The sequence below is a fragment of the Cydia splendana genome, chromosome 13 (genome assembly GCF_910591565.1).
Source record: "Cydia splendana chromosome 13, ilCydSple1.2, whole genome shotgun sequence".
NCBI classification, from domain to species: domain Eukaryota; kingdom Metazoa; phylum Arthropoda; class Insecta; order Lepidoptera; family Tortricidae; genus Cydia; species Cydia splendana.
Genome location: NC_085972.1, coordinates 6,271,366 through 6,297,896, shown reverse-complemented (window position 1 = coordinate 6,297,896; position 26,531 = coordinate 6,271,366). Strand labels below are relative to the sequence as shown.

General features: G+C 35.5%; 1 protein-coding gene across 5 annotated transcripts; it reads left to right on the top strand.

Moving 5' to 3' along the window:
* Positions 1-137: 137 nt before the first annotated feature.
* On the top strand, positions 138-25,502 carry LOC134796385 (glycoprotein-N-acetylgalactosamine 3-beta-galactosyltransferase 1-like). Of its 5 annotated transcripts, none has more exons than XM_063768576.1 (8): positions 138-298; positions 16,451-16,563; positions 20,987-21,207; positions 21,446-21,584; positions 21,876-21,972; positions 22,501-22,627; positions 23,693-23,847; positions 24,838-25,491. In XM_063768576.1, the coding sequence occupies exons 1-8, from the start codon at positions 293-295 to the stop codon at positions 25,015-25,017; spliced, it is 1,038 nt and encodes a 345-aa protein (XP_063624646.1). In that variant the 5' UTR covers positions 138-292; the 3' UTR covers positions 25,018-25,491. The 5 variants fall into 5 exon arrangements, with proteins under 5 accessions (XP_063624646.1, XP_063624647.1, XP_063624644.1 ...); XM_063768574.1 differs by lacking the exon at positions 138-298 and adding an exon at positions 6,716-6,979 and having other exon boundaries at positions 24,838-25,493; XM_063768573.1 differs by lacking the exon at positions 138-298 and adding an exon at positions 10,635-10,694 and having other exon boundaries at positions 24,838-25,502.
* Positions 25,503-26,531: the final 1,029 nt, after the last annotated feature.

Below are 26,531 nucleotides of genomic sequence, written 5' to 3'. Positions count from 1 at the left end.
TGCAAGGCAATTACAAAATGAGTTTAATATTATCAGTAGAATCTGTAATTAAATACCGCAAAATAACGCAAATCGCGTGCAATTATCGTGAGGTTTGTGAGACCCTTTAGGTGACATGTTTCACAAACTTGACAGTTGACAGACGTCTTGACATACTGTTTTATCTTAATCATCTTCGATTTTTATTAATATAAGAAAATAATAAAAAATATGTCTAATTAACTATTAAATTATGAAAAATAATGAATTGCGTTAGTTATAAAGGAGTGAAAGTGTAAGAGAAGAAGCAGCAATGGCCGTAAGTTGTAGTACTTAATAATCCTAAAATTACTTTTGTTTTTCAATTTCAAATTGATTTTATACAACAAATTCTTTAATAAAATCTTTTTAACATAACTATACAAGCGGCAAATAAAATAAATAAATAAAATAAAACAGCTGGTATAAACTGGAAATATATAGCTACAAACAGGGATAGATGGAAGTCCTTGGAGGAGGCCTTCACCCGATGAGGGGTTCTTGTCCACCACATATAATACTTGGTATATTTGTAATATGTAAAAAATGACTTAACAATAACTAATTCAAAATGACATTATACTTACCTAAAATAAATGCTGACTATGTAATTGAATGAAATGTAGCGAAATTGGACTTGAATAAAAGGCTTTTTTATTTTTTTTATTTTTTATTTATTTTATTTTATACAAGCGGCATTACAATTGTCGCAGCTATTACAAGTCATAATTTGTCACATATACTATGCTGTAGATTTCTGTTATCTCTGCAATTTAATATCATATTACACATCCTACACATCCTGTGTGCGTGTAACACGGACCTTGTTATATTATTATTTCATTTTATAATTTCAGGCTTCCAGGTATGTTTTAAAATTGTTTGGTATTAAAACTTTGTTTTATTTAATGTAATATAAATGTGACATAAACAATCCATGGTCTTTACCGTGACTAATATTAGAGTGTTTAGACGACAACGTTTCGGGCCCTTTGGGGGTCTTATCCTCAGGCTCGAGTGCTCACAGCGGCTGCACTTCGTTGTCTAAACAGTTTAAAATATGTCTCACAAAAGTTTAATTTCGAATATTAGAGTGCTGTTGTCTTAATATAAAAAAACGGTTAAAATATAATTAATAAATAAACTATAATATCTTTATGTACTCATGGATATTTTAGTGTATCAAAACCAATATATAGGTATCACTATTATTGACTTATGTTGTTTACTTTTTTCGTTTTCTGCCTTTTTTTCAATTATGTCCTTATTATGTATTATTTACTTTTTGACATTGGTGCTTTGTGGTACATGGAGTCACAGTATCCATCTATCTGAAGCATAGTTGTAGTATGATATGACTTCCTGGAAGATATTCACATTAGTAACTATTAGGGGCAAGAAAAACACAACATTGTTTTATCATACAATTTCTGGGGATTGTCTTAAAAAAATCTCAATCAGATAGTAAACATATTTGGATGTGTTTTAAATCAGTGAATTTAGTCTGCATTTATGATCTTTAATTGGGAGTAACAAACTGGAGCTAGAGAGGTCAAAGGTGATAAGCATTTATGCAAAGTTCATTCTAAATTAATAATTATGTGGACATCATTACAGAATCTTAACTTTGTATATCTGTGCCAATGCTAATAGGTTTGGCCTGTGTTCATAAATTAAATTAAGTATAGAAAAGTGGTAGTAATATTACCATAAACTTCCTCAACTTTGCATACAATGCCAAAATTTGCCTGGCTTGAAATAGCAGTGATTTTCTATCAGATGTTTAATTATTATCTCTTGTTTAATAATGTTTGGCATTGCAGGCAATCTTGAGTATTGAATGGTCTTTGCATCATTACCTTATGATTTACTGCATAATGAAACACAAACTAAGCTTAATTAACTTATACTTGCAATGCTACTGTGGCGGCGAAACCGGCATCAATTACTCTTATCAAATTTCACATTTCTTAATTGGGTATACTGATAAAATCTAATTTGCTACAAAAGGTGACTGGCAATGAAAGGTGGTGGTGGTAATTTAATAAATGGTCACTACACTAAGTATCTAAATAACTTACTTGTTTATTTCCACTGTGGTGCTTTGTGTCCAACATTTATAAGTCTTCCCGTCACAAGTTATGGCGTACCATACGGAATGGAGTATAATGTGCATGTAACTTGTGAATTAAAGATTGTGATCCTTCAGCCCTTACATGAGAAAACACCATCATGTTAAATTGCAATCAATTTATAAGTATTGTTTTTATTTTTGCCGACCAGGACAGACGAAGAAAAACAAGGTGCTCACAAATATCTGACCTCATTTAGATACTTTTGAGCATCTAGAATAGTGTTAATATTTTTGATGATAATGATAAACCAACTTAACATGACCCCAGTAAAAGTGGCACGGTTTTCGAGTTATTGCCAAATTAAGGTTTTTCATGAATTTTGACCGTTTTTAACATTGTTAGTGCTAGTGTGCACTCGGAAAGGCCTCGAAGTTAGTTTTTTTTATGTATACGGCATCTTGAATAGTTAATTAAGATAACAGAATAGGTATTTTATCGATAAACAATGTAAAATGCAAAAAAAGTACTCGTTTAATCTTGAATTAAATTCACAGCGAAACATTAATTTCGTCTTCGACCGCCTGTCGTGAAAAAAAAATACTAGAAAAGTAATGAGCAAGTAACGTCAAAATATTGAGCATGTTATGCAGATTCAAAAATGGTATAACACACATACCTTCCTGCAATAAAATAGGAATTATTATCATCTTTCGAAAGTCTCATAAAAAATAAGTTAAAACTAGGAAATTGCAATCCGTTGCCACTTAGTAAAAATAACGATTTATGTTGAGATATCTAATTCTGGATACAGAAATAAAAAAAACACCTATTCAGTATTTGCCGAATGCTTAAAAGGAAGAGATGGAAAATGGTTATGTCCCTTTTTAAGGATATCATTGAGTTGATAAAGGTTCAAAGAAAATAAAATACTGCAGGTTGAAGTTTAATCAATTTTTGAAAGTAATTTTATTTTACAATAGGTGCTCGAATTGTTTTTCCCCGGCTCGTATGCACGCTTGGCACCGTCTTGTAAAACTTCAAGTTAATATCCTTAAATTAATTTCGGATAATATGTTTCGTGCTGCCTCGAACATACGCCGCCTTAGTTCCTCTTGGGACCTTATTGGCTTCGAGTAAACTTTATCTTTTAAGCATTTTAAGCATCCCCAATGAAAAAAATCTAATGGGTTTAGGTCCGGGGAACGCGGCGGTCATGCCACTGGTCCCAATCGGCTGATCCATCTGGGAATTTCTGTGTGAGGTGGTCGCGGGCATCGCGAGCGTAGTGTTCTGGGTAGCCATCTTGCTGTGGTTCCAGCTCCAAGAAGATGGATGGATGGCCGACTGGAATCAGTGGCATGGTCTACAATCTACATTCCCCGGACCTAAATCCATTAGATTTTTTTATTGGGGATACTTAAAAGATAAATTTTACTCCAACCCAATAAGGTCCCAAGAGAAACTACGGCGGCATGTTCGAGGCAGTACGAAACATACCCGAAATTAATTTAAGAAAATTAACTTGAAGTTTTACAAGACGGTGCCAAGCGTGCATACGAGCCGGAGAAAAGCAATTCCCCCCCTACCCAAAACCTACCCTTTCAAATTTCAACCTGTATTATTTTCTTTGAACCTTTATCAACTCAATGATATCCTTAAAAAGGGAAATAAGCATTTTCCATCTCTTTCTTTTAGACATTCGGCAAATACTGAATAGGCGTTTTTTTTATTTCTGTATACGGTATTTTTTATTTAATCGTATGGCATCATATTATATTTACAGATACAGAGAAATCATAAATCTAACTCCAGAGAATTAATCCACTTGATAGCTTCGTCGTTCAGTTTTATCAGGTCTTCCGGGGGGCCTCCAGTATATATATGGGCACTCTTGAAAAATATGTCGGATACTCTGTTCCTCGGCACCACAGTGACAGGCAGGAGACTCCACCCAGCCGCAACGGTACTTATATAGGGCACAGCGACCGTGGCCGGTGCGCAATCTATTCAGGTTACACCATGTCCGCCTCGGCAGATCAAACCCATCTATTTTCTTACCCGGGATAATCCCCGATCCAAACTTTCCAACCATTGTAGTAGTCCATAGTTGCGTCCACTCCCGGTTAGCGTTGTAGTCTCCTTGTGAAAGAGTTGACGCTATACTGTAGGGGGGGTTCCTGGACTTCAGGCGACTATTTACCGGGTGCGTGAATTCGCTGTGTATTGGTAAGTTTGGATTTTCCCTAATTTTGCGAGACTCTTTCATAAGCGCAGTGGCGGATTTCCCATAAGGCACAGTAGGCCCGGGCCTAGGGCGGCGAGATATTAGGGGCGGCAAATTGTGACAAAAAATTCGCTGATGACAAAAAATAACTCAAAATTAGGCCAGGCAACGAATTCTGAATTGAAACACAATTTTTGACTTCGTACCTAACTTTATTTGCACTATCTATTAGGAGGTGAACATATCAAAAGTCCCCGCGGCCGTAGTCCTTGAGCCGGGGGAAGAGAGGGGTTTGAAGGTCACATTTTTCGGTTTTTCGCTTATATCTCGGAAACTATGCGTTCTAACGACATGATCATTATACAAAATGAAAGCTGGTTAAATTTGCTACAAGCTACAAGTTTTTAGATATCTTGAGGGCCCTCCACACTTGTGCGCGAATCGCGGCGCGAAGCAGCGAACGCGAGTGTGGCGTCGATTTCGCGATTGTTGACGCCTTCGCGCCTTGTTCCCCGTTTTTAGGGTTCCGTGCCACAAAAGGAAAAAACGGAACCCTTATAGGATCACTCGTGTGTCTGGCTGTCCGGCTGTCCGTCTGTCACAGCCTATTTTCTCCGAACCTACGGACCAATTAAGTTGAAATTTGGCACACATATGTAAGTTTGTGACCCAAAGATGGACGTGTAACGTAAATAAATTAATTTTAAATATGAAGACCATTTTTGGGAGGTAAATGAGAAAAATAAAAAATAAAGTTTTTCAAACTATATCGCGTTACATATCAAATCAAAGAGGTCATTGTAAGAATCTCAAATTTTTTTTTAAAATTTTAGGATAAATAGTTTAGCAGTTATTCAAGAAAATAGGCAAAAAATTATCATTCCCCCCCCTTATCTCCGAAACTACTGGGTCTAAAATTTGGAATAAAATGCACAAGATAGTTCTTTGCCTATAGATGACAGGAAAACCTATTAGAAATGTGCAGTCAAGCGTGAAGCGCACTTAATGTACGGAACCCTTGGAACGCGAGTCCAACTCGCACTTAGGCCGGTTTTTTGTAGGTTTTTCGGACAACGTCAAAGGAGTCGCGAACTGACATTACACACTATTTTGGCTCATCAGTTGCAAGATAAATATTAATTTCTTAATTAGATATATTATATACTCGTATAGCGGCTATATATTTTACGGTTTTACAAGAAAACAAAATGGAAAAATAGCTACAAGCAATTTCATGCTTCGTGCCGTAGATAAATGACAGTTAAACTCGATCAGATGATGCTTTTCAGCCATCTTCGCGCGAACTAAACTGCGAAATCACCGTGAAGTTTGCGAGTGTGGAGTCATACGTCAACGTCGCGATATGTTCGCTCCGCGAAGTCGCGCCGGGAATGCAATGCGATTCACGCACATAGTCTGGAGGGGGGCTTGTATAGTTTTCGAGATATCCGCTCTTGAAAAATTGTAATTTTGCATTAAATTTCCTTCAATAATATTTTCACGGTGCTCACGAGGAAAGGAACCCGAAAGATTTTAACAGTTTATTACTGGTCATATTTAAATACCTACTAATTTGACCTTTAAACTTCTCTGAAATTCGCTGAAGGCCAAAAAAAGGAAAAATAAAATTATATGCGTGTTCCAAATAAAGTTACTAAATTAAAAATGTGTCCCAAGCATTTCCCTATACCTTTTCGTTGCCTGACCTAAATGTAGTCAATATGATGGGTGCTGATGCTGAGAAAGGGGCGGCTATAAGGCCTGGGGCCTAGGGCGGCAAAGACTGCAAATCCGCCACTGCATAAGCGCATCTTTCCTTCGCAGATCAGGTACATGTGTTATACCATTTTTGAATCTGCATAACATGCTCAATATTTTGACGTTATTTGCTCATTACTTTTCTAGTAATTTTTTTCACGTCAGGTGGTCAAAGTCAAAATTAATGTTTCGCTGTGAATTTAATTCAAGATTAAACCAGTATTTTTTTCATTTTACATTGTTTATCGATAAAATACCTATTCTGTTATCTTAATTAACTATTCATGATACCGTACACATAAAAAAAAACTAACTTCGAGACCTTTCCGAGTGCACACTGGCACTAACAATGTTAAAAATTCATGAAAAACCTTAATTTGGCAATAACTCGAAAACCGTGCCACTTTTACTGGGGTCATGTTAAGTTGGTTTGGGTCCTCTTGGCTTGGTCTACCTCCAGTGTCACTGTGACGTGTCACTTATGGGACACCCTGGATATTATGTCATTTATGTGCAATGCCTCTTAGGGCCACTTGCACCATCCAGGGTTATCCACTAACTCGGAGTTAACTGTTAACACAGGGTTAAATTAACTCCGGGTTTAACCTGTTAACTCCGAGTTAGTGGCTAACCCTGAATTACGCAAGTGGCCCTAAGTAACTACATCATAAAATGTAATATTTTCTTTCGCCACTCTAATCTGTAAGTCGCTCGTCATTAATAAAAAGCTATAAAATGTTTCCTATCAATTACTGGAGAACATAAAATTGTTCCCTATTACGAGAAACCATTAAAATATTTTAATTGTATAAGTCAGTTCAGTATATCTGCAGCATTGTGTTGTGTTCGGTTATATTTGTCAGGGGCAATCATGATTGTGACTAAAATGGAGTCAAATAATATTGTAAGATGAGCATTGATGTTATCAAGTAGTGTTTAATATTTATTTTATGTTATTTGCTATTTTTAATTGTATTGTGGCTGTCGTTAACAGGTCTCATTTATTAATTTGTTGATTTTAAGATCCAGGGTCTGATTATTAATTTACAACATTTTTAAAAGTAAAGAGTATAAAATGTGCGTACAATTTTTTACCTTATTTTATGTCATGTGTTACCAAATGAGAGACTACAAAAACAATTACATTTTTTTTTCTTATTTTATTATAAGTTTATGTAAACCTAAGATTATGAAAATAGATAAAAAGTACAACTTTAAAAGGATCAAAAATATTGTTTACCGTAATAATTTAAAAATAGGTTGGGTGGGACAGATCCCTTAGTGTAGTCATGGGCTGGCTAAGGTCCAAAATTATAATTTCGATAATACGAGCCACCAGCATGTGTATCCGTGGGACACGGCACAAATTCAAACCCATCCAACATTTCTTCGGTCTCAATGACGGTGCAGCCCTATAACTAACCCGTCTACATCCACTCTGCACTAGCGCCATCTTTTTGTTGTTGCTCATTCTGTTTTTTTTTTATAATTTTACATTTTTGATGAATAAATAAATTACTTAAAGGTAAAAATTAAAAATAGGTAATGAATTTGTGGAATAATCAAATATCGTCTTATTATTGTGGCGCGATGAACAGAAACTATGACGCCAATTGGTACCATATTAACCAGCTGATTAAATAATACAGTACCTATGTTATGTTTGGCTACTATACACATTGAGCAATATAACAGTCTAGCTAAAATATAAGTAGGTACTAATAAGCAAAGAAAATAAGTAACAATTGTGTTAATATTTCATAATACTAAAGATATACATAATAAGAAGACTGTGTAAGTAAAATGTATAAAGTCTAAGATAAATTCGTGTTTTTGTCAGCGGCCAATCGTAAAGTTCCTGTGTAATGTTTTGACGGTACCTAGTCACATTAAAACAGTAGTTAAGTCGGATAGGTCAAGTTGTTACAGATGTCCGAAGAGCAACTGTCCAGAAATAAGAGCCCCGGTCGACTCAGGGAACGATACAATGATATTCACGATATCCCTAGGAATTTCATGGTCTGCCTGATTTTACGATCGGCCGCCGACATCTCGAATTTGATATACATTTGTAGATGGCGCTGTACGGCTCCGTACATTATGTTTACATTTGACAATTCAGTGAAAGGACCACAAAACATATGGGGCAGTATAGCGCCATCTAGTTCGGCTGTCAAACTAGGGGGCACGTTTATTTCTTGGGATAATTATAATCAATAACTCTTTAATTTTACCAACATAACCGAGAATATTCACCGCCTTACCTCGATACAAAAGATGCGGGCGAATATATATTATATATCTGAGAAGAATTTTAAAATATTGATTACGTGAAAGTCAATACAAGGCTTATGAAAAACACAATTAAGTAGCGTTCATATAACCGAACTAACAAATATGCAAACAAGCATTTGTTTATAAACAAGATTCTTGACTCAATGAGACAACATCTCAAATAGGGTTGTCACATGGTCCTTCACAAATAATGTTATATTTTTATTAAATGCTGCTTATACACGCACTACACAGGATGTAATGTATGATATTGCATGTGAGATGTCACACCGAGTGAGTCGCGTGCCCGCACAGTTAAATAAAAAAACGCACGAGCTAGAGTCGTGCTGGATTCGGTAAAAAAATCTTGACTTGATATTACGCTCAGAGTGTCTCTAGCCCATTGAAAACTAATACGAAATTATTATCCGATTTTTAAGGTTCGTTTGCTCCAGGTGTGGTTCGGCGTTATAAAAAAACCCTTATGAGCTCGTGATGCATGTCAAATTCAACGCGATAAGGCGAAAAATTGTACACATATTTGTGAGCACAAACAGTAATAATCATTTACACAAGTATTTGATATTATTCATATTTAACCGCACATCTACGCACGTTTGTGACTAAAATACACGTAAATAAAATTCAGTGGTGTGAGTCGGATGTGTAGATATCTCTGAGGTTTTATCTTATATTTAGTTGGACCATGATTAACACTATGATTCATTTTAGTTTAGGACGAAGTACGAGCGGAATACACGATAACTGAATGACATCAGTTAGATGTAATTCTGATATCATCAGTGTACGTTCGAATCGGTATTGATTGAACACCATACGTCGTTGATTTTGTACCTTAACACTAATAAAATAAAGTTAACTTCTTAACCTTCTAGGTCCCTGAGTACAATTTTTTGTACATATTCCAAAATCTATTTTGAACTTTTATTGTGTATTGGGTTCCAATTTCAAAAACAAAACAATTGCTTCTGAGTCTGAGGAGGTTAAAACACTCTGACCAAATTATGTTTAAAATTATAAAACGTTACTGTAGATGTAGAAGATCAAATCTATTAAAATCATAGTATCCTATCAGTCCCACAAGTAACCGTGGCATAGGACACGTTTTATTTGTATATATATTATGTACATTGAATGAAACGATAACCGCCTCACCCACTTATCACTAAAACGATTATCTCGTGACCTGTAAGGATTGCCACATTTATATCGGACTTATATTGTTTATTCAATGCATAATTTTGATTGATTCGTCCACAAATTAATTAATTCATTTGTGTAACGACAGTTATTAAATTTATTTATTTATTACATCTTTTATTGCACAAAAGACAAACATATGGTACAAAAGGTGGACTTAATGCCAAAAGCATTATCTACCAGTCAACCTTAATTAAATTTATTTTGGTAACAATGGTAACTTTCGTTACACAAAGGAGTAAATTAACATGTAGGCGAATAAAAGTACTTTTACTTTACTAAGTACATTCTTCTTAAATCGAGATGTATCTTTATCTGAGAGCCAGTTTCTAATGAGTTTTTTAAATATTATATTGAAAAAGAAAACGTTTTAAGATACGAGTATTAGTGTCCTTATATATTTTTCACACAAGACCCATTGGTATTAGTAATAGCTTAGTGCCATACATTTTCTTATGATTTTAAAGTGACTCAGACATTCAGATATACCTACATCGAATGTATAAGTTATGTAGATACTAAATGCAATTCCTTCTTGGTGTTTTTGGCTTTCGCATTGTTTAATTGTATACTTAAAAACAAGTAACTTTTGAAAACCTCGAAATAGTAGGTAAGTACCATTAAATGATGTAAAGGCTGAAATCAACTTAAATAACATTATTTATAGGTTTCTTAAAAAACAATGGCATGTGCAGTCATTCAAATTTACTATTTTACTAAATTTATATCTGGAAATATCAGTCCCTTGCCAATTTTATTGTGAAACCTAAAATTTATTAACGATCTTACAAAAATGTAACCTTTAATTATACCTGTGCCAATTCGGGGCACTAACACTAAAGTGATGGTAAGTATTAAAGTTTTTTAATACTTACCATCACCTTAAGAGGCTTGATATTAGACATGATATTGAACCTGTTAACAGAAAATACACGATTTCCAATAAGTAAATGCATAAATATACGTCAATAACATTTAATAATAAAATCAATTATTTTCGTGCCCCGAGTTAGGACAGGTATGCCTTTAATCTGTAATGTGCCAACCCTATAACCCAACTGAAATCGCTCTATAGATAAATGATGATAACATGTCCAGTATTGGTGGCGGACCTCCTAACCGCTGTACGAATATTGTCTACACGCTCCTTTCTCTAAAACCGCTATCAAATCGCCAGTGTGTTCACGTCAATATTATTCAGACAGTTACAAAATGCGTGTGGTTATGAGTGACTAAAATTGAAACAAAGTTAAATGTTTGAAGGGTGACTATACAATAGCATTTTTTCAATAAAGTTCTAATTTTCTACTCGAACATATCAAATACCATATACTATCTAAAATTAAAAACTAAACAAATCTACTATTAATAAGGGTGACTTAAATTTACGTCTGATGTTACAAATATAAAAAAAATGTGTAAATATCGTGAAAGTTTAAATGAGTGTCTTTGAAAGGTGAATCATGGTATTTTAGTGTGTATTTAATTAGAGTTTGACCAAGCTAGGTTGTCAGCGATTTTGATAGCCCAGACAAAACAGTGCAAGTGTTATTTAAACGTTATTCAGGCCTATTCGGATTTCAAGATAATCACAAGATCTTGAGACGATATAGAGATCAACTAGGTCTACATTAGATATCGACTGGATGTGACTTGGATATCTAAGTCATAACTTGTCGAGATCGTTCAAGAGGACCTCCAGAATCGCGGAAACGTCAAATTTGACATATCTATCTTACAAATATCTTTAAATTATCCGTATCGTAACTTATTGAAGTCTAGTAGAAATCGAATTCATTTTCCGAATCGAGCCGTTAATCTCATAGAAGATTGACGTTTATAATAACACTTGTACGGTCTGGTCTATAAAAATCGCTGCTTGGTCCCACTCTAAGGCGTTTATTAAATTTATTTTTCTTCAATCAATATTTTGTATAACAAAATGTAGTTTTAACTACACTATTATGGGTAACTTTTGTTACACAATTGAATAAAACCAATTAAACTGTGTTTATTAAAATAAGTAGAGGATCAATAACCGCAACTTGTAGGACCGATTTGTCATTTTAGTATCTCGGATATAAAAACACACATTATAGACGATTTTATACAATACAATACATACCTAATAGTCGGTTACTAAGTTCTGTTACAAGGTTTTCAACTCATTAAATAAAAAAACCTTAAAAAAAAATAGGCACAGTTTGATAGCTTATTTTGTAACGATCAAAACATGGTATAATAATATAAAATTCAGTTGGAGAATTCATGGGAATCCTTGGAAAGCTCCAGATTACGTGAAGGCGTAAACACGCGGTCAATTTCTGAAAATTATACTTTACAGAAGTATGTCTAATGCAATCTTGCAACTTTGCCAGAAGATTCAATTGCTTATTTTAATGAGACCTCTAAAGTTACCGTAAATTTTGTGATGACCGTTTATTTTTTTACTAGTTTATACCAGTTTATTTCAGTTTCGCACGAAAACGTATAGATTTAGACAATTGTGCAGGAGGCAGGCTTGGAAAACTCTGTTGACTATGTGTTTAATTAAAGAAACCCACGTAAACTATAGGTATGTTAAATTAAAGATGAATAATCAAGCTATCGAATTGTGCAAAGCTGATACATTCTTAATATGAATAGAAATAAATAGCATGTAAAAACGACACGAACAGGAAGCGTACTTTTGACGGTTTTTTTACGACATTTTTCCGAGTTCTATAAGGAATTCTGCAAAACCAGAACAACTATGTTTATTAGGTTGTATTGTAAGCTTATCATTAATAAATAAGCTTTACAATTGTATACACGAATAATTAAAAATCGCTACCTATTTCCTTTTATTCCGTGAAAACTCTGGTAACGGAACTTAGTAACCAACTAGGTATATTTATTGCACACCTCAATAAAAGAAAACAATACAGAAAGAAAACAGCAATACAAGTAGAGGTATACAACAGGCGGTCTAATCGCTAAAATGCTCTTCCAGACAACCTTTAGGTAAATACGTTCTGTATGTATATTTTTTTAATTATTGTCTATCCCGTGCAGCTTAAATTAAGTTGCACTACTTATAAACTGAGTGTTTATAATATCTAGTGTCCAATAACTAGTGTGGGTGGGGTCCTAAGTCCTAACCGCAGTACGAATATTCCGTACATTCCCTTGACGTGTATTTTCAGTTTGTGTGTTCACGCCAATGTTGAAACAAGTGTATTCGAGTATATTTTAATGTTGAATAATTAATAAAAGTTAGCTTCATATTCATATTATTCATTTAATAGTAACTATTATTTTATTAAATTGACCTCAATTATGTTTACAATTGCTTTTTGTGGATCACTTTTATAGAATTATACCTTTAAACGCAATTCTTGTTTATTTATTTATATGTAGGTATGTTTATTTATATATATATTTCGGAGATCTAGGAAACGGCTCTAACGATTTCGATGAAATTTGGGGTTTTCGAGGGCGATAAATCGATCTAGGTAGGTCTTATCTCTGGGAAAACGCGCATATTTGAGTTTTTATATGTTTTCCCCCAGATATTAGAACTAAAATAAGTATATATATATCTATAGAGTTATATCTATAAAATAAACTTAGCAGTAAAACTATTAAAATGCTACTTAGCTCTAGTGATTGATTTATAAAAATAGAATAGTCCTAAAATATGAAGAGGGAATAAATAACGGTGCTTTATTCCCTCTCAAGCGACTGAAAAATTGATCTAAATTTAGAGTTTACACTGGTGATACCCCAATGGGACAGGCTTAAAATTCCATAAGGCTGAATGGACAACACATGTTGTTGTTGTTGGATGGATGAACTAAAAAAATATTGTTCAATTTAATGAACTTCTTTGTGTAACAAAAAATGCCACAAAATTGAAATGGGGAAATCCTCGCAAATACTTTGAAATCCACCTTTATATGCTAATGCTCGTACACTTTGACGAACCTAACTGGCTTATAATTAGGATAGTGCAAATATGTTTATCTAGCTATCTTTATACAAAAGTCGCGGATAACACAGTTTACACCCGGCTGTTATCGACAACAGATGTTTTTTGTTATAGATAAGAAATCGATAGTTGTTAGTTTTCCTATGAATACGATTTCAGTTAGACTAAGATAAGTCTGCAACGAATTTTGATAGCACACGCAGTGCAAGTGTTATTTATATGTCATAATGTCATTAGAAGTCTGACGTTTAAAATAACACTTGCACTGCGTGTGTTATCGAAATCGTTGCAGACTTTTCTTGGTTTTACTCTAGCCTCAACTTGTAAAAGGGTGGAAGTAGAAATGACCGTTAAAATATGTTTAAAATCATATAGGGAGAATTATTTGACAGTCCAAATGTATTGTTTATTTAAATCGTTAATAAAATAATTACCTTTCGGTACAGAGGAAATGAGACGACTATTAATCGATTCAGGAAAAAAATATGTTATTGAAGCGCAATAATAATTAAAAATAAATATAATATCCGCTGTGCTTGTGTTAAAAACATGTCCTAATACCTAAAAGTGTTAGGTACTTAAAATAATGTTTCTCACAATCAGTCATATTGTCTTCAGTTACCGCGCTAGTTACTCATGAAATAAAACTATATCGCGGATATATATCGCGTGTAATGAATTTAATATCTGGGAGACCGAGCTTTGCTCGGAAAACATATAAAAGCTCAAAAGTGCGCGTTTTCCCAGAGATAACACCTAGCTAGATCGATTTATCGCCCCCGAAAACTCCCATATAGCAAATTTCATCGAAATCGTTAGAGCCGTTCCCGAGATCCCCGAAATATATATATAAATAAATATAGGTGCATATAAATAAATAAACAAGAATTGCTCGTTTAAATGTATTAGATTAGATAATACATCCCGACGTTTTGAACCTTTTACAGCGTTAGTGGTCAGTCAGAGTCGGACTCGCACACGAAGGGTTCCGGACCATTATCTATAAAACGGGAACCCATCCAAGTACTGACCCCGCCCGACGTTGCTTAACTTCGGTCAAAAATCACGTTTGTTGTATGGGAGCCCCACTTAAATCTTTATTTTATTCTGTTTTTAGTATTTGTTGTTATAGCGGACACAACAACACAAATACATCATCTGTGAAAATTTCAGCTGGTGACAGACGGACGGACAGTGGAGTCTTAGTAACAGGGTCCCGTTTTACCCTTTGGGTGCGGAACCCTAACTAGTTTTTCTTCATTATCTGATTTATTTCCATTTCGAATGAAATTATATATATTGCGAGGCACAACTCGTTACATATATGAATAGATATTCGCATACAAATGTACGTATTATATTAATGTTTGTTATACACAATCCTTGAAAAGCACACTAGGCATAATTCAAACCATTTGAACAATTCACTTCAATTAAAACATACGAGTTGTGGCAAATTTTGTTGCTATTCTGTTCTGTTATAGGTAATTTTACTTCGTATGTTTGCATACATGTTTTCATTATACATAGGTACCTATGTATAATGATTTCAATAATTACATATGCACCAATTTTTACAATGGCTTTTGAGTTCATAAGTAATATAAATTTACGTAGATTATATGTAAATGATTTAAAACGAAAATCATAATAATATTTAAAACATTTCAAGCGATATAAAAAAAGCCTTATTCAATGTCTACTACAGTCGCTATCAGATATATCGGAGCGGCCAAGGCGCTCAAAAGTATCTGCTCACGCCTCTATTGTCAAGGCATTAGTGCTCAGATATTTTTCAGCAACTTGGCCTCTCCAATATATCTGCATGGCAACTGTACATAGTCCCATGTTGACTATGCCTTGTTTGTTCCTGCCGAAGTACTTTGTAGTTCCTTGCATTCTTACAATTGATGCATTTTGCTCGTTATCTGTACCTACTTGAAAGTGGATGATTTAATGGACATACATAACACATCGGTCTCCTGTGATCCACTTGAGAGTACTTGATTGACCTGATTCACATCTTATTATGGACATTTAATTCATATTACTTATTATAAAAAGGATGGTTGTAAAGTTTGGACATGTATCTCTCGGAGGGTTTTTATAATGGGGTATATTACGGGGTATAATACGTCTACAAATTAATTGGTCACGTTGCGTTTGTTAATATGTAATATGTATAATGAAAAAAATACATTTAAGTACATTTTTGTAAAAATACATCGATAAAACGAAGAAAACAGATCCGTTAATAGCTTAGGTGTAGAATAAATACATTAAAATGGAAAGAGTCACAATTTGTTAACTAAATATTGTAAATTTAAATTAAGTAAGTCAGTTATATCGCAGTTTTTTAATGTAGAGCTTAGCTTGTTGGTATTAATTATTACTTTATCGCCTATCCCGGATATCGACCTTTTGTTTCCCTCAAAATTGAATAACCAGAACGCCTTTGCCCCCGCGTTATTTAATAAGCCAATTAATTAAAAACAAAACTAATTAATGTCCTTATAATGCCCAGCGTGTCCGTATCAAAATGCGTTTACTTGCTAAAACTTTATTAATCATTCTTCCGCGATACAGCTTAAAAGGTATTGTTAAATTCCTGAAATAATTCAATGAATTATTACCTATCATATTTTTAATACTGACGTTTGGTACACTCATTAATTACGCACGACTGTTCATGGCAACGGAATTATTGAATTTATGTCGCCCTGAAACTTACAATCGCGACAACGCTCATTGCGTGAACACACTCGCGTGAAAACTCCGTTCAAAAATTAAATACCTACTAGTGTCTGTGGCCAAAACTTTTTAATTGTTTTTTTTAAACGGCCGAAAATTGTCACTGGCCAGTAATTTTTGAACGCAGTTGCAATGTACACTCCTCTGACACCTGTGCAGGCTGAAGGAAGGGTGATGGGTCGAAGATTTGTGCTAACCCTGGTGATTGGGATCTCGGCCGGATTTAGTTTCGCGTACATACTGTTAACGTCGACCGGATCCTCCCCGTACAGGTAACTAAACTCTGTTCTTGGCATGTTGTCTGTGTTGCATGTGCATTTTTTTCACCTTTTAACCTTTTGAGTGCCTCATTTTTTTCTTAAGTAGCTGTTAGTGAGACCAGCCAACAACATCACCAGCAATTTTAGCTGTATAATTTTCTTATACATCCTAAAAAAACTGATAACAATCAAAAGGTTAAAAAGTATTTTTTTTGCCTGTATTGACTGTTTTAGCGAAAAGACTGCATCTGAGTAGCATGCATGTATTGTAAAAATGTTCCTAAGTTTGCATAATTAACGTGTAATAAATAAAAAGCTCTGCCCAAAAACCCAGTTCCTATCCTACCTTAAATTTTAAGTGTCAAAAAGATACTTCTGTCTAAATAATTAAATATAAATAATATTAATAACAACATATAAAACGTTTTTTTATGGTATTCAGCTCAAAAAAACATTTTATATGATGCGTTTAGAACTGTGCGTATTTTTTGCGCCATTCGTTGTGAATGATATTAGATATATTGCACGAGAATTTAACGTTAACTACGTATTCGCATACTTGGTATAGCAAAATGATGATATTATGTTTTTTTACCTAGGCTAGGTAACCCTCGTTTTCTAATTAACTATGTTATTTATTCACCCCCTTATTCATAAACGTTTACTAAAGTTGACAAGCCGATAATAATTGTTTGTCCCTTTCCGACGTATTGGTATGATGGAAAGGGACAAACGATTATTATCGGCTCGACAACTTTAGTAGACGTTTATGAATAAGGGGGTAAGTACTTAAGTATTTTTAGGTACTAGTTCATGTTTTTACATACCCAATGAGCGAATTTTTCTTTTTTATGTAATAGGACAAATAGCTAAATAAAATATTACCATTTATAACATATTTTACTGTAATATGCAGGTTTATGACGGTTTTACAGCGTCGTTAATATCCCTTTTTGCCTTCGCACATACGAGTTACTAATATAATGCATTTATTTGAAAAGATAAGATGTTGTTTGTATTACGATACGTGTGCAGTATGCAGTCTTGATTGTTTACTGATGTTATAATAAATAATAGGCTTTTAATAGGTAAGTCAACATAATACAGGCTGTTTATCAACATATTTTGCGAGACGAATATATAGGTCATACTGAGCAACTTCTACTATGGGACCAACCTTGATCACAGAAAAAAAATAGGCTGTTTCATAGATTTTGGCTGGTCTGATGTTGATGTTTTCTATTAGGGAGCCAAATTATTATTCGCGACTTCGGGGTTGGTCTCATAATACATGTTAACATCGCAAAATATTTTCGGGTATTAAAAAAACACAGTATAAACTATAATTAGATTCTTCATAAATGCTTCGTTTTTTACTTTTTTCGTTGTAGTCCTTTGATCTGTTGAAGAGTTATATTTAGTCAGGTATTTGCCTTTTTTATATCCAACTAATTCAACTATTAGGTAGGTAAACCGATTTATTTAAATCTAAATAAATAAATATTATAGGACATTTTTACACACATTGATTAAGTCCCATATTGATATGATAGTAAGCTCAATAAGGCTTGTGTTGTGGGTAACTTAAACAACGATATAATTATACATATAGGTATGTAATATGTAAAACACCCATGACTTAGGAACAAATATCCTATTATATTATTAGCCTTTAGTCAAATTTTCACTGTCAGTGGTATTTTATATTGGTATTATGTCTTTAATGTGACCTATTTAATTATTAGTATGCCCTGCGTCTGCCTCGTTTCGAAATAACAGCGAAGTTTACACAGCTGGTTGGTGTATACGCATTTTTGATTGCAGAGAGGACTAATAGGTGTAGCTATGTTAAAACTAAGTTAAGTAAGTAAATACACTTTATTGCACCACAAATAATGTAAAGTTAAGAATATTTTGCGCCTGAATTTGGTTGAAAAGTTACATAGGTATAATGAATATATTTAGTTGTGATTTAAATTTAGATGGGTATATGCCAATAGGAGGCGGCCCTGGATAGAGTCAAATGGAGAGAGCTACACCGACAAGAGTCTAACTCTTAAATTTACGACGATAGGCCAATATGTTAAATTTTAGATTTAATTTTCCATCGAATTTTACCCATAAACGAAACTAGTAAATTATTGATATAAACCAAAGCTAAACTTTGCTTTAGTATCACTACTGATATTTACAAATTAAACACTTAGTTTGAAAAAAAAAATGTCCCAGTCTATATAAAGTTTATTTAGAATTTAGCTAGAACAGTAGTTTTTATTGCAGCAGAAACTTTTTTTTTAAAGAAAAATGTGTTTTTGATTTTTGCTGTTTTCAAGCAAAATAATCAAAATATTGTCAATGGAGTGTATCTGCCTTAAGAACAGAAATACAGATACAGTGGATTTGGCAACTGTCAAAGGTTTGTATAGATGGCGCCATCTCAGGTTTTACCTGTCTTTAATTTGGTTCTATGACATTTGGCTTAAAGGGCCAGCATCCAAGCCATACATTTTCCAAAAAAAAACATGTATTGACACTTTTCTTAAGACAGACAGGTAAAATCTATGCTGGCGCCACTTGTAAAACACTTCGACCGGCCAACTCCATACGGAATCGACAACAGTGTGATACTTTTGACTGAAAACGTCACATTTTTGCATGTACTATGTTAAGGTATACTATGGTAAGGTATTAAACTGTGTTCCATCTAGATACTTTGCATTTTGTATTATTTAACCCATACTATGCCGAAAACTAGTCTTTGATCTCCTTGTTCCAAACTCATTTCGATGAGTACCATCGCTCATATGTTAACTGTACACCGGTGGACCTTATGCCTTTGTAATAAGGTCCATCGATGTACAGTTAGGAGTGTTGCTGTTGGCACAAGCGAGCTTTTTCCAGTGCGTTGAAAACAACCCAATGGGCGTATCTGGGTTAAATGTATATGCAATTTTTTTTGTCATTTATCACTGCTTAAAATCAATATATTCGAATGTCTAGAAATAGATTTCGCTAATGTTTCGCTAAGTATGCCCTATAGTTAAGTAAGAACCTTTGCGCTTTGAATGTAAAGCCACGTTTTCACTATCAACAATTTTGTTTATAAACAATATATTGGTAAACAAAGTTTCACTGAAATTGTTTGGTACCTACTTATTACGATTAATTGTTTATAAGCAAAAATGTTTAAAGTGAATACGTGACTTTAAAGCTACATTTTTGTATCGCTATTTTGTGATGTGATCGAATGGCCGACTAGCTATTTTGTGATTTTTGTTAATATTATGCATTTTGCGTTTAATATGCATAGATCTAAGTTTTATGGATTAGGAACCACTTTTCACCATCAAGGTAAATGCGTATTTTTAAACTGAATCTTTTTACGTTGCTTTAAACATCCAACTTAGGTACGTATTTAAAGATTGTAACTGAGTATCGATATAACATACTGTACAGTCGCCATCAGATATATCGGAGCGGCCAAGGTGCTCACAAATATCGGAACACGCCTCTATTGTCAGGGCGTTAGAGCGCGTGTTCAGATATTGTGAACACCTTGGCCGCTCCGATATATCTGATGGCGACTGTACTCTACAGTCGAGTGTAAAAATATGGGTCTAAACAACTTATTCAAAAATATGTCCCATAGTTCCTAATTCGCTGACATAAGAGCTATGGGACATATTTTTGAGATGATTTGTGCACCCATCTTTTTACACTTGACTGTGCCTATTTTTAAGATTTCAAGTATTTTAACACACGTGTTCAGAATAATTTGCACCGTGGAAACATCTCATTATAAAATGTTGGCATGCGTTATCATCTACAATGTTAAAACTCAGTCGATGGTATCATTTCAATATCTACTAACATGCAGACGTTTTACATATAAAATAAAAAAAATATATACTTAATCAAGGGTAAAGGCATCGACATGATGTGTAAAATATGTGTAGGCACACACGGTATTGTCAAGGAGTTAGAGTGCGTGTTCAGATATTTTTGAGCACCTCGGCCGCTCCTATATATCTGATGGCGACCGTACATATTTTTAATTGCAGGAAAAGTTTTAATTTATTTGTGTACACATTGGAATTGACTGCGAAAAAAAGATTATATAAATCTCCAAAGAGCGTAAATAAACTTTAGTTAAAAAAAAACCTCTGTCTCAGCCGTCATAATTAGTAGGTATAAAGTAAACCGCTTATATATTGGTTCTCAAAAACCTATTTGTTCGCCGCTTGTAATACCTAAATGTATCTATCTGCCTACCAATAGCAGTGCCAAAGTATTCTGTAAGACATGGCCAAGTTCGAACGGCTTACTTTTCGGCTGAAAATGGTGGGTATCGAATCTATGGCCGCCTGCCACAGCCATGCAAAAATGCCAATATGACATTACCTCAGTAACTTTTCAAAACTACTAATCGTTACAGAGACTTCGTCAAGCACCCAATCATGGAGGTCCAAGACCACAGATTCGACGAGCCAGCCCACAGAGACGAGGACCGGACGGAGGCGGACGAGTTAGCAAAGAAGGTCCGGGTTCTCTGTTGGATCATGACGCAGCCCAGCAACCATGAGAAGAAGGCGCGGCATGTGAAGGCTACGTGGGGGAAGCGATGCAATAAGCTCATATTTATGAGCTCGCAGGAAGGTTAGTTAATATTTAGATGGCAAGGCTATCATGTCAGCTAAAGACCTCAACTGCTGGATGCAAGTCTCTCCACTGATCTCCTAAGTAAAGTGTCTGTTATCAATTTATCATGCTTCTCTCAAATTTGCCCCGGTGTGCACAGGCCTTTACGCAGGAAGCCTACGTCACATATTAAGTGTTTAATGCGTTATAGCTTAGATTTCTCGCCAGGCTTTATCAAATTCCAAATGAATTTCAGATGCAAATCTCCCGGCGGTGAAGCTGCCAGTGGAAGAGGGGCGCGACTATCTCTGGGCCAAGACGAAAGAGGCGTTCCGATACGTGTACGAACACCACAGGAGAGATGCCGATTGGTTCCTTAAGGCCGATGATGATACGTAAGTTTTAACTTCCAGTAGTGTCATATTTCCTTCTGTCCGCCCTTTACTGCCGTTATATTGCAGTTTGATTTGTATTAAAATATTACTAATCACTACACGTTATAAAACAAGCCGCCGCGTCTTACTGTTTGTGTGTTTGTTCGCGTTAAACTCAAAAACTACTGAACGGATTTTCATGCGGTTTTCACCTATCAATAAAGTGATTCTTGAGGAAGGTTTAGGTGTATAATTTGTGAACCCGTGCCGGGGCGGGTCGCTAATAATGTATAATTTTATCCATACTTTCAGATATGTAGTAGTGGAAAATTTGCGCTACATGTTGTCGGAGTACAACAGCAACGACCCGGTGTACTTTGGCTGTCGGTTCAAACCGTTCACTCCACAGGTTAGTACCCCCTCCTCCTCCCTCCCATCCCCCCTCCCTTTAATATATTAGGTATAGTTTGAATTTTCTCAAATGATTTTTAAGCCTAAGACCCTAATCTGTTAAACATAAGCCATTGTTTCTTTTATGACGAGCCCAAGCTTCCAACTTTAGCGCGTGGCAAAGCAACAATGCCGGTTAAAAAGCAACGGACAGACAGACGGACAGTCGGACAGCGGAGTCTTAGTAATAGGGTCCCGTTTTTAGGGTTCCGTACCCAAAGGCTAAAAACGGGAGCCTATTACTATGACTCCGCTGTCCGTCTGTCTGTCACCAGGCTGTATCTCATGATCCGTGATAGCTAGGCAGTTGAAATTTTCACAGATCATGTATTTCTGTTGCCGCTATAACAACGAATACTAAAAAGTACGGAACCCTCGGTGGGCGAGTCCGACTCGCACTTGTCCGGTTTTTTTTGCGTACGCCCTTTGAGTACGGAATCCTAAAAATGATACTGTGTCCTGGACCTCAAACTAAGTCACGTTTCAGGGTTACATGAGCGGCGGAGCGGGCTACGTGCTGAGTAGAGAGGCGCTGGACCGGTTTGTGAACAAGGGCCTGCCGTCGCCGCACCTGTGCAAGGCCAGCGAGCACGGCGCTGAAGACGCCGAGATGGGTATGACACATTTAACACATTCAGTGCCGAAAACCTGACTATCGGGTATTTTATGATTTCGTTCCCAGGCCGGACGACCCGATAGTCGGGATCGTGGTACTACAGCTTTATATGACGAAATTGTTGTGGCCTGGCGCGGATGTCTTGTTTGGCTGGGTGGCAATGAAAGTGTTAAGAAATCATCAAATAGTTTAGCAATGTTTACGATCTCTTCGTTTATTCTAGTGCGAATGGAATGGGACATTCTCCTTTTCGTTAGCCCGTTTTCTTTTGAAAAAAGGGTAAAGGTTACATTGATGTACACAATAATACTTAGCGCCTTGGACACACCATCGAAAGGGCTAACCATAGAGAAAAAAATACATAGAGTTGCTCACTCCATACTTCAGTATTAGTATCAGAAAGACTATTATTTTCGTAGTCGACATCTAGCATCGAGTAGCGGAATTATCAGTACTGCTACTTGACAATAGATGTTCCGACGACCGAAAAGTCAAAAATTTTCAGCTAATATTATAACCGGAACTCTATTTTCAACGACTTCTGCTTTTAATATTAGTTGTAAATTGTTGTTCAATACACTTTTCGTGAGTCACGACACTAGAGAATTCTAGTATCGAGTAGGGGTACTGATAATTCCGCTACTCGATGCTAGATGTCGACTGCGAAAATAATAGTCGTTTTGGTACCAAAACGTAAGGAAGTGAGCACTCTATTCTTACTATATTTCTCTATGACTAAACTGTATCTGATAGCTGAGCCGAATATAATAGGTGAGACCAAAGCGCATCGTCTCCGCTTGCTTGGCCACCTCGAAAGGATGGGTGAAGATCGGGCAGCCAAAAGAGCCTACTTGGGTCGACCAACTGGACGCCGTCCTGTTGGTCGTCCTAAATACCGTTGGGCAGATAGAGTGGAGGCAGATCTCCGTGAGCTCGGCGTCGGCGAAAGCTGGCGGGATACCGCTCTGGACCGATCAAAGTGGCGTGCTCTTGTGTTGGAGGCCAAGACTCATTTTGGGTCACCGCGCCAACCAAGTAAGTAAGTAAACTGTATTGTTTCCAGGTATGTGTCTAGAAAGGATCGGCGTGAAGGCGGGAGACAGCCGGGACAGCCTGGGCCGCGGGCGGTTCTTCCCGTTCGTGCCGCGGGACCATCTGTTCCCTAACAAGGACAAGGGCTTCTGGTATTGGAAATACATCTACTACCCTACGGATGAGGTAACTGTCAAATTATCTCATAATTAATGAATTAATGAGCGATGTATTTAATATTTATTCGGAACCCAACACAACAACATTAAAATTAGGCTTATGGTGCAGTGGGACAATTAATGTCCTATAATATTTATTTATTTATTATTTATACAGTGGTACTACTAAACGAAATGAATAACTAGCTTAAATCTAAAATAGGCCCCTGAGTAGGGCATGCAGTACCGGTTCCGGTACCAAGAATTTCAATTCCCGGTTCCTGTCATGCCCAGAACCGGGATTCCCGGTTCTTCCCGGTTCTCAAGGCATCTTTTGAATACTTTTGAGAAATTATTTGTGTTAGCGTACAATCTTTATGTATGACTGATTTTGATATAAATAATTGCATAAGAATTAATAAATGACTTAATTTATTAGATTAGTTCTAAGTTAATTGTATGTTTATTCTTTTTTTAAAATAAACAGTTTAATTTTTTTTTATTAAAAAAAATACTTAATTGGAGTTCCAACCTATTTTACGAAATTAACCGGCACACTTTGCCTCCGCCTGGGCCACACGGCCGTAGCGTAGTCGATGCACTCAGCACTATGACGGCACGGCCTGCCTGCACGAATACCTACTTTACTAGGTTAGTTTGTTGGGTTATTTGGGTCCCCCGTTTCATAGCACAATTATTAAATGTTTTTTAATGTCCCAAGCTAAAGTACTAAAACATTACTACTACTGAATTGGGAATAAATTGTCATATGATGAGAACCGGGAAGTACCGGTACCGGGCCTTCAGTACCGGTTCTTTTGACACTGTAAAATTCCCGGGAATTTGAGAACCGGGAATTCCCGGGAGCATGCCCTACCCCTGAGGCATTGTACCAAGGATGATGGCGGCTCCCATGAGCCGTGGCAAAATGATGGGACATCGGGAGTAAGATGATGACTTACATAACAAACAATAACTATTAAACATATATATATCACCATATAATTTTGTATTTCAGGGCCTAGACTGCTGTTCAGACCACGCGATCTCATTCCACTACGTGAATCCACAAGAGATGTACATATTAGACTACTTAATCTACCACCTCCGGCCGTACGGCATCAAATATGGCGTCAGCGACGCCAAAACTAGTGCAAATATAGTAGGCAGTAATGAGACTAAGCAAGGTACTCAGTAGTTTAACCTTTTAACCTAAGTATAGTACTGATATGTAAAAAGTAAGAAGTGTATAGTTGATGTGTGCTTGTCTTATTATAACGATAAAAATCTTATTTAATGTCAAGCAAAGAGTCATTGATTGTATTAACCTTTTGAACGCCACAGACGGCAATTGACGTCAACGCAAAATCGTGACAACGACCCCAAAGACGGCATTTGACGTGGATCGTTTTTTGATGAAAATCTACTGAAAAACACCCCCCTTTAAAGTTGATATTATTTATTCACAAAACTAAATTTTACCCCCGTGGCGTCAGTGGCACGGAAAATGGATGCGCCGTTTGGCGTTCAAAAGGTTAAATAGATATGTAAATTCTAAGACAAATTATCGTCAAGAATTTGATAGGTAATGTAGATGGCGCTTTGGGGCTCTGCAAAATTTGACGTCTCGCAAACATGGGGGCTCGATTTTTTCATAGACTACACTTCTTATACAATACAATCAATGAAGTTTTGGTTTCAAAAAGTCAGAACTGTTTTTTATAATGCTTAATGGACTAAGTAGATAGGATCTTTTGATTCTTTTGGTACAGTCGCAATCAGATATATCGGAACGACCAAGGTTCTTACAAATATCTGAACACGCCTCTATTTTCAAGGCGTTAAGGTGCTTGTTCAGATATTTTGAGCACCTTGGCCGCTCTTTGGCTGGACCACATAAAAGGAATTAATACTTAATTAAAAAAGTCTACATAGTTGCACTTTTGACTGTATATACGTCTTACTATAATTAGTGACGGGTTCAGTGTTAGTAGAGCTACTTCGTAGGTATCTTAATTATTTGCCGCATTTTTGCCATACAAAAAGAACGCACGGGGCTCGTATTCAGAAAATATGTTGGTAATTGTCTGCTGATCTCATACGTAGATACCGATATTAATAAATCAAATATTAGTCTTACAGAAAGAATAGTTATGTGATACTACATAATATATACGTCTCTTTCGTACTAAAAAGTTATCTGATATTAAATTAAGTAGGTACACAATTAGGTTAGTAAATTCTGTTAACTTTGGATACTCGAGCATATTGAACGGACGTTAAGATCAAAATAAAATATCATATAACGTGACGGAATAGTAGACAATAATACTTATTATAATATATCTGGGGCATATAACATATTGGAATGACAATTTCTATTTTTAGTTCAAGTTCCGATCATTCTAAGTTGACAGAATTTATTGTATTTGTAACTAACAATAATAGTAAAAACATATACCAAAGGCCTACCGGTCAGTCAATAATATTAATACGTTTCTATATTGTATATAATGTCCGATGTCTTGTATATTTTGAGTTTTGATATTATTTTATCGTGCTGTTTGAATTTGTATATTTGTTTGGATGTATAACTATGGAGTATTTATAATTATGTAAGCAAAATCGTGTTAATATAATAATATATAATAGATTTAAGTTTTACGCAAATGTTGTAAATAATAATGTCTGTGACGAAAAAAAATCTGAAAG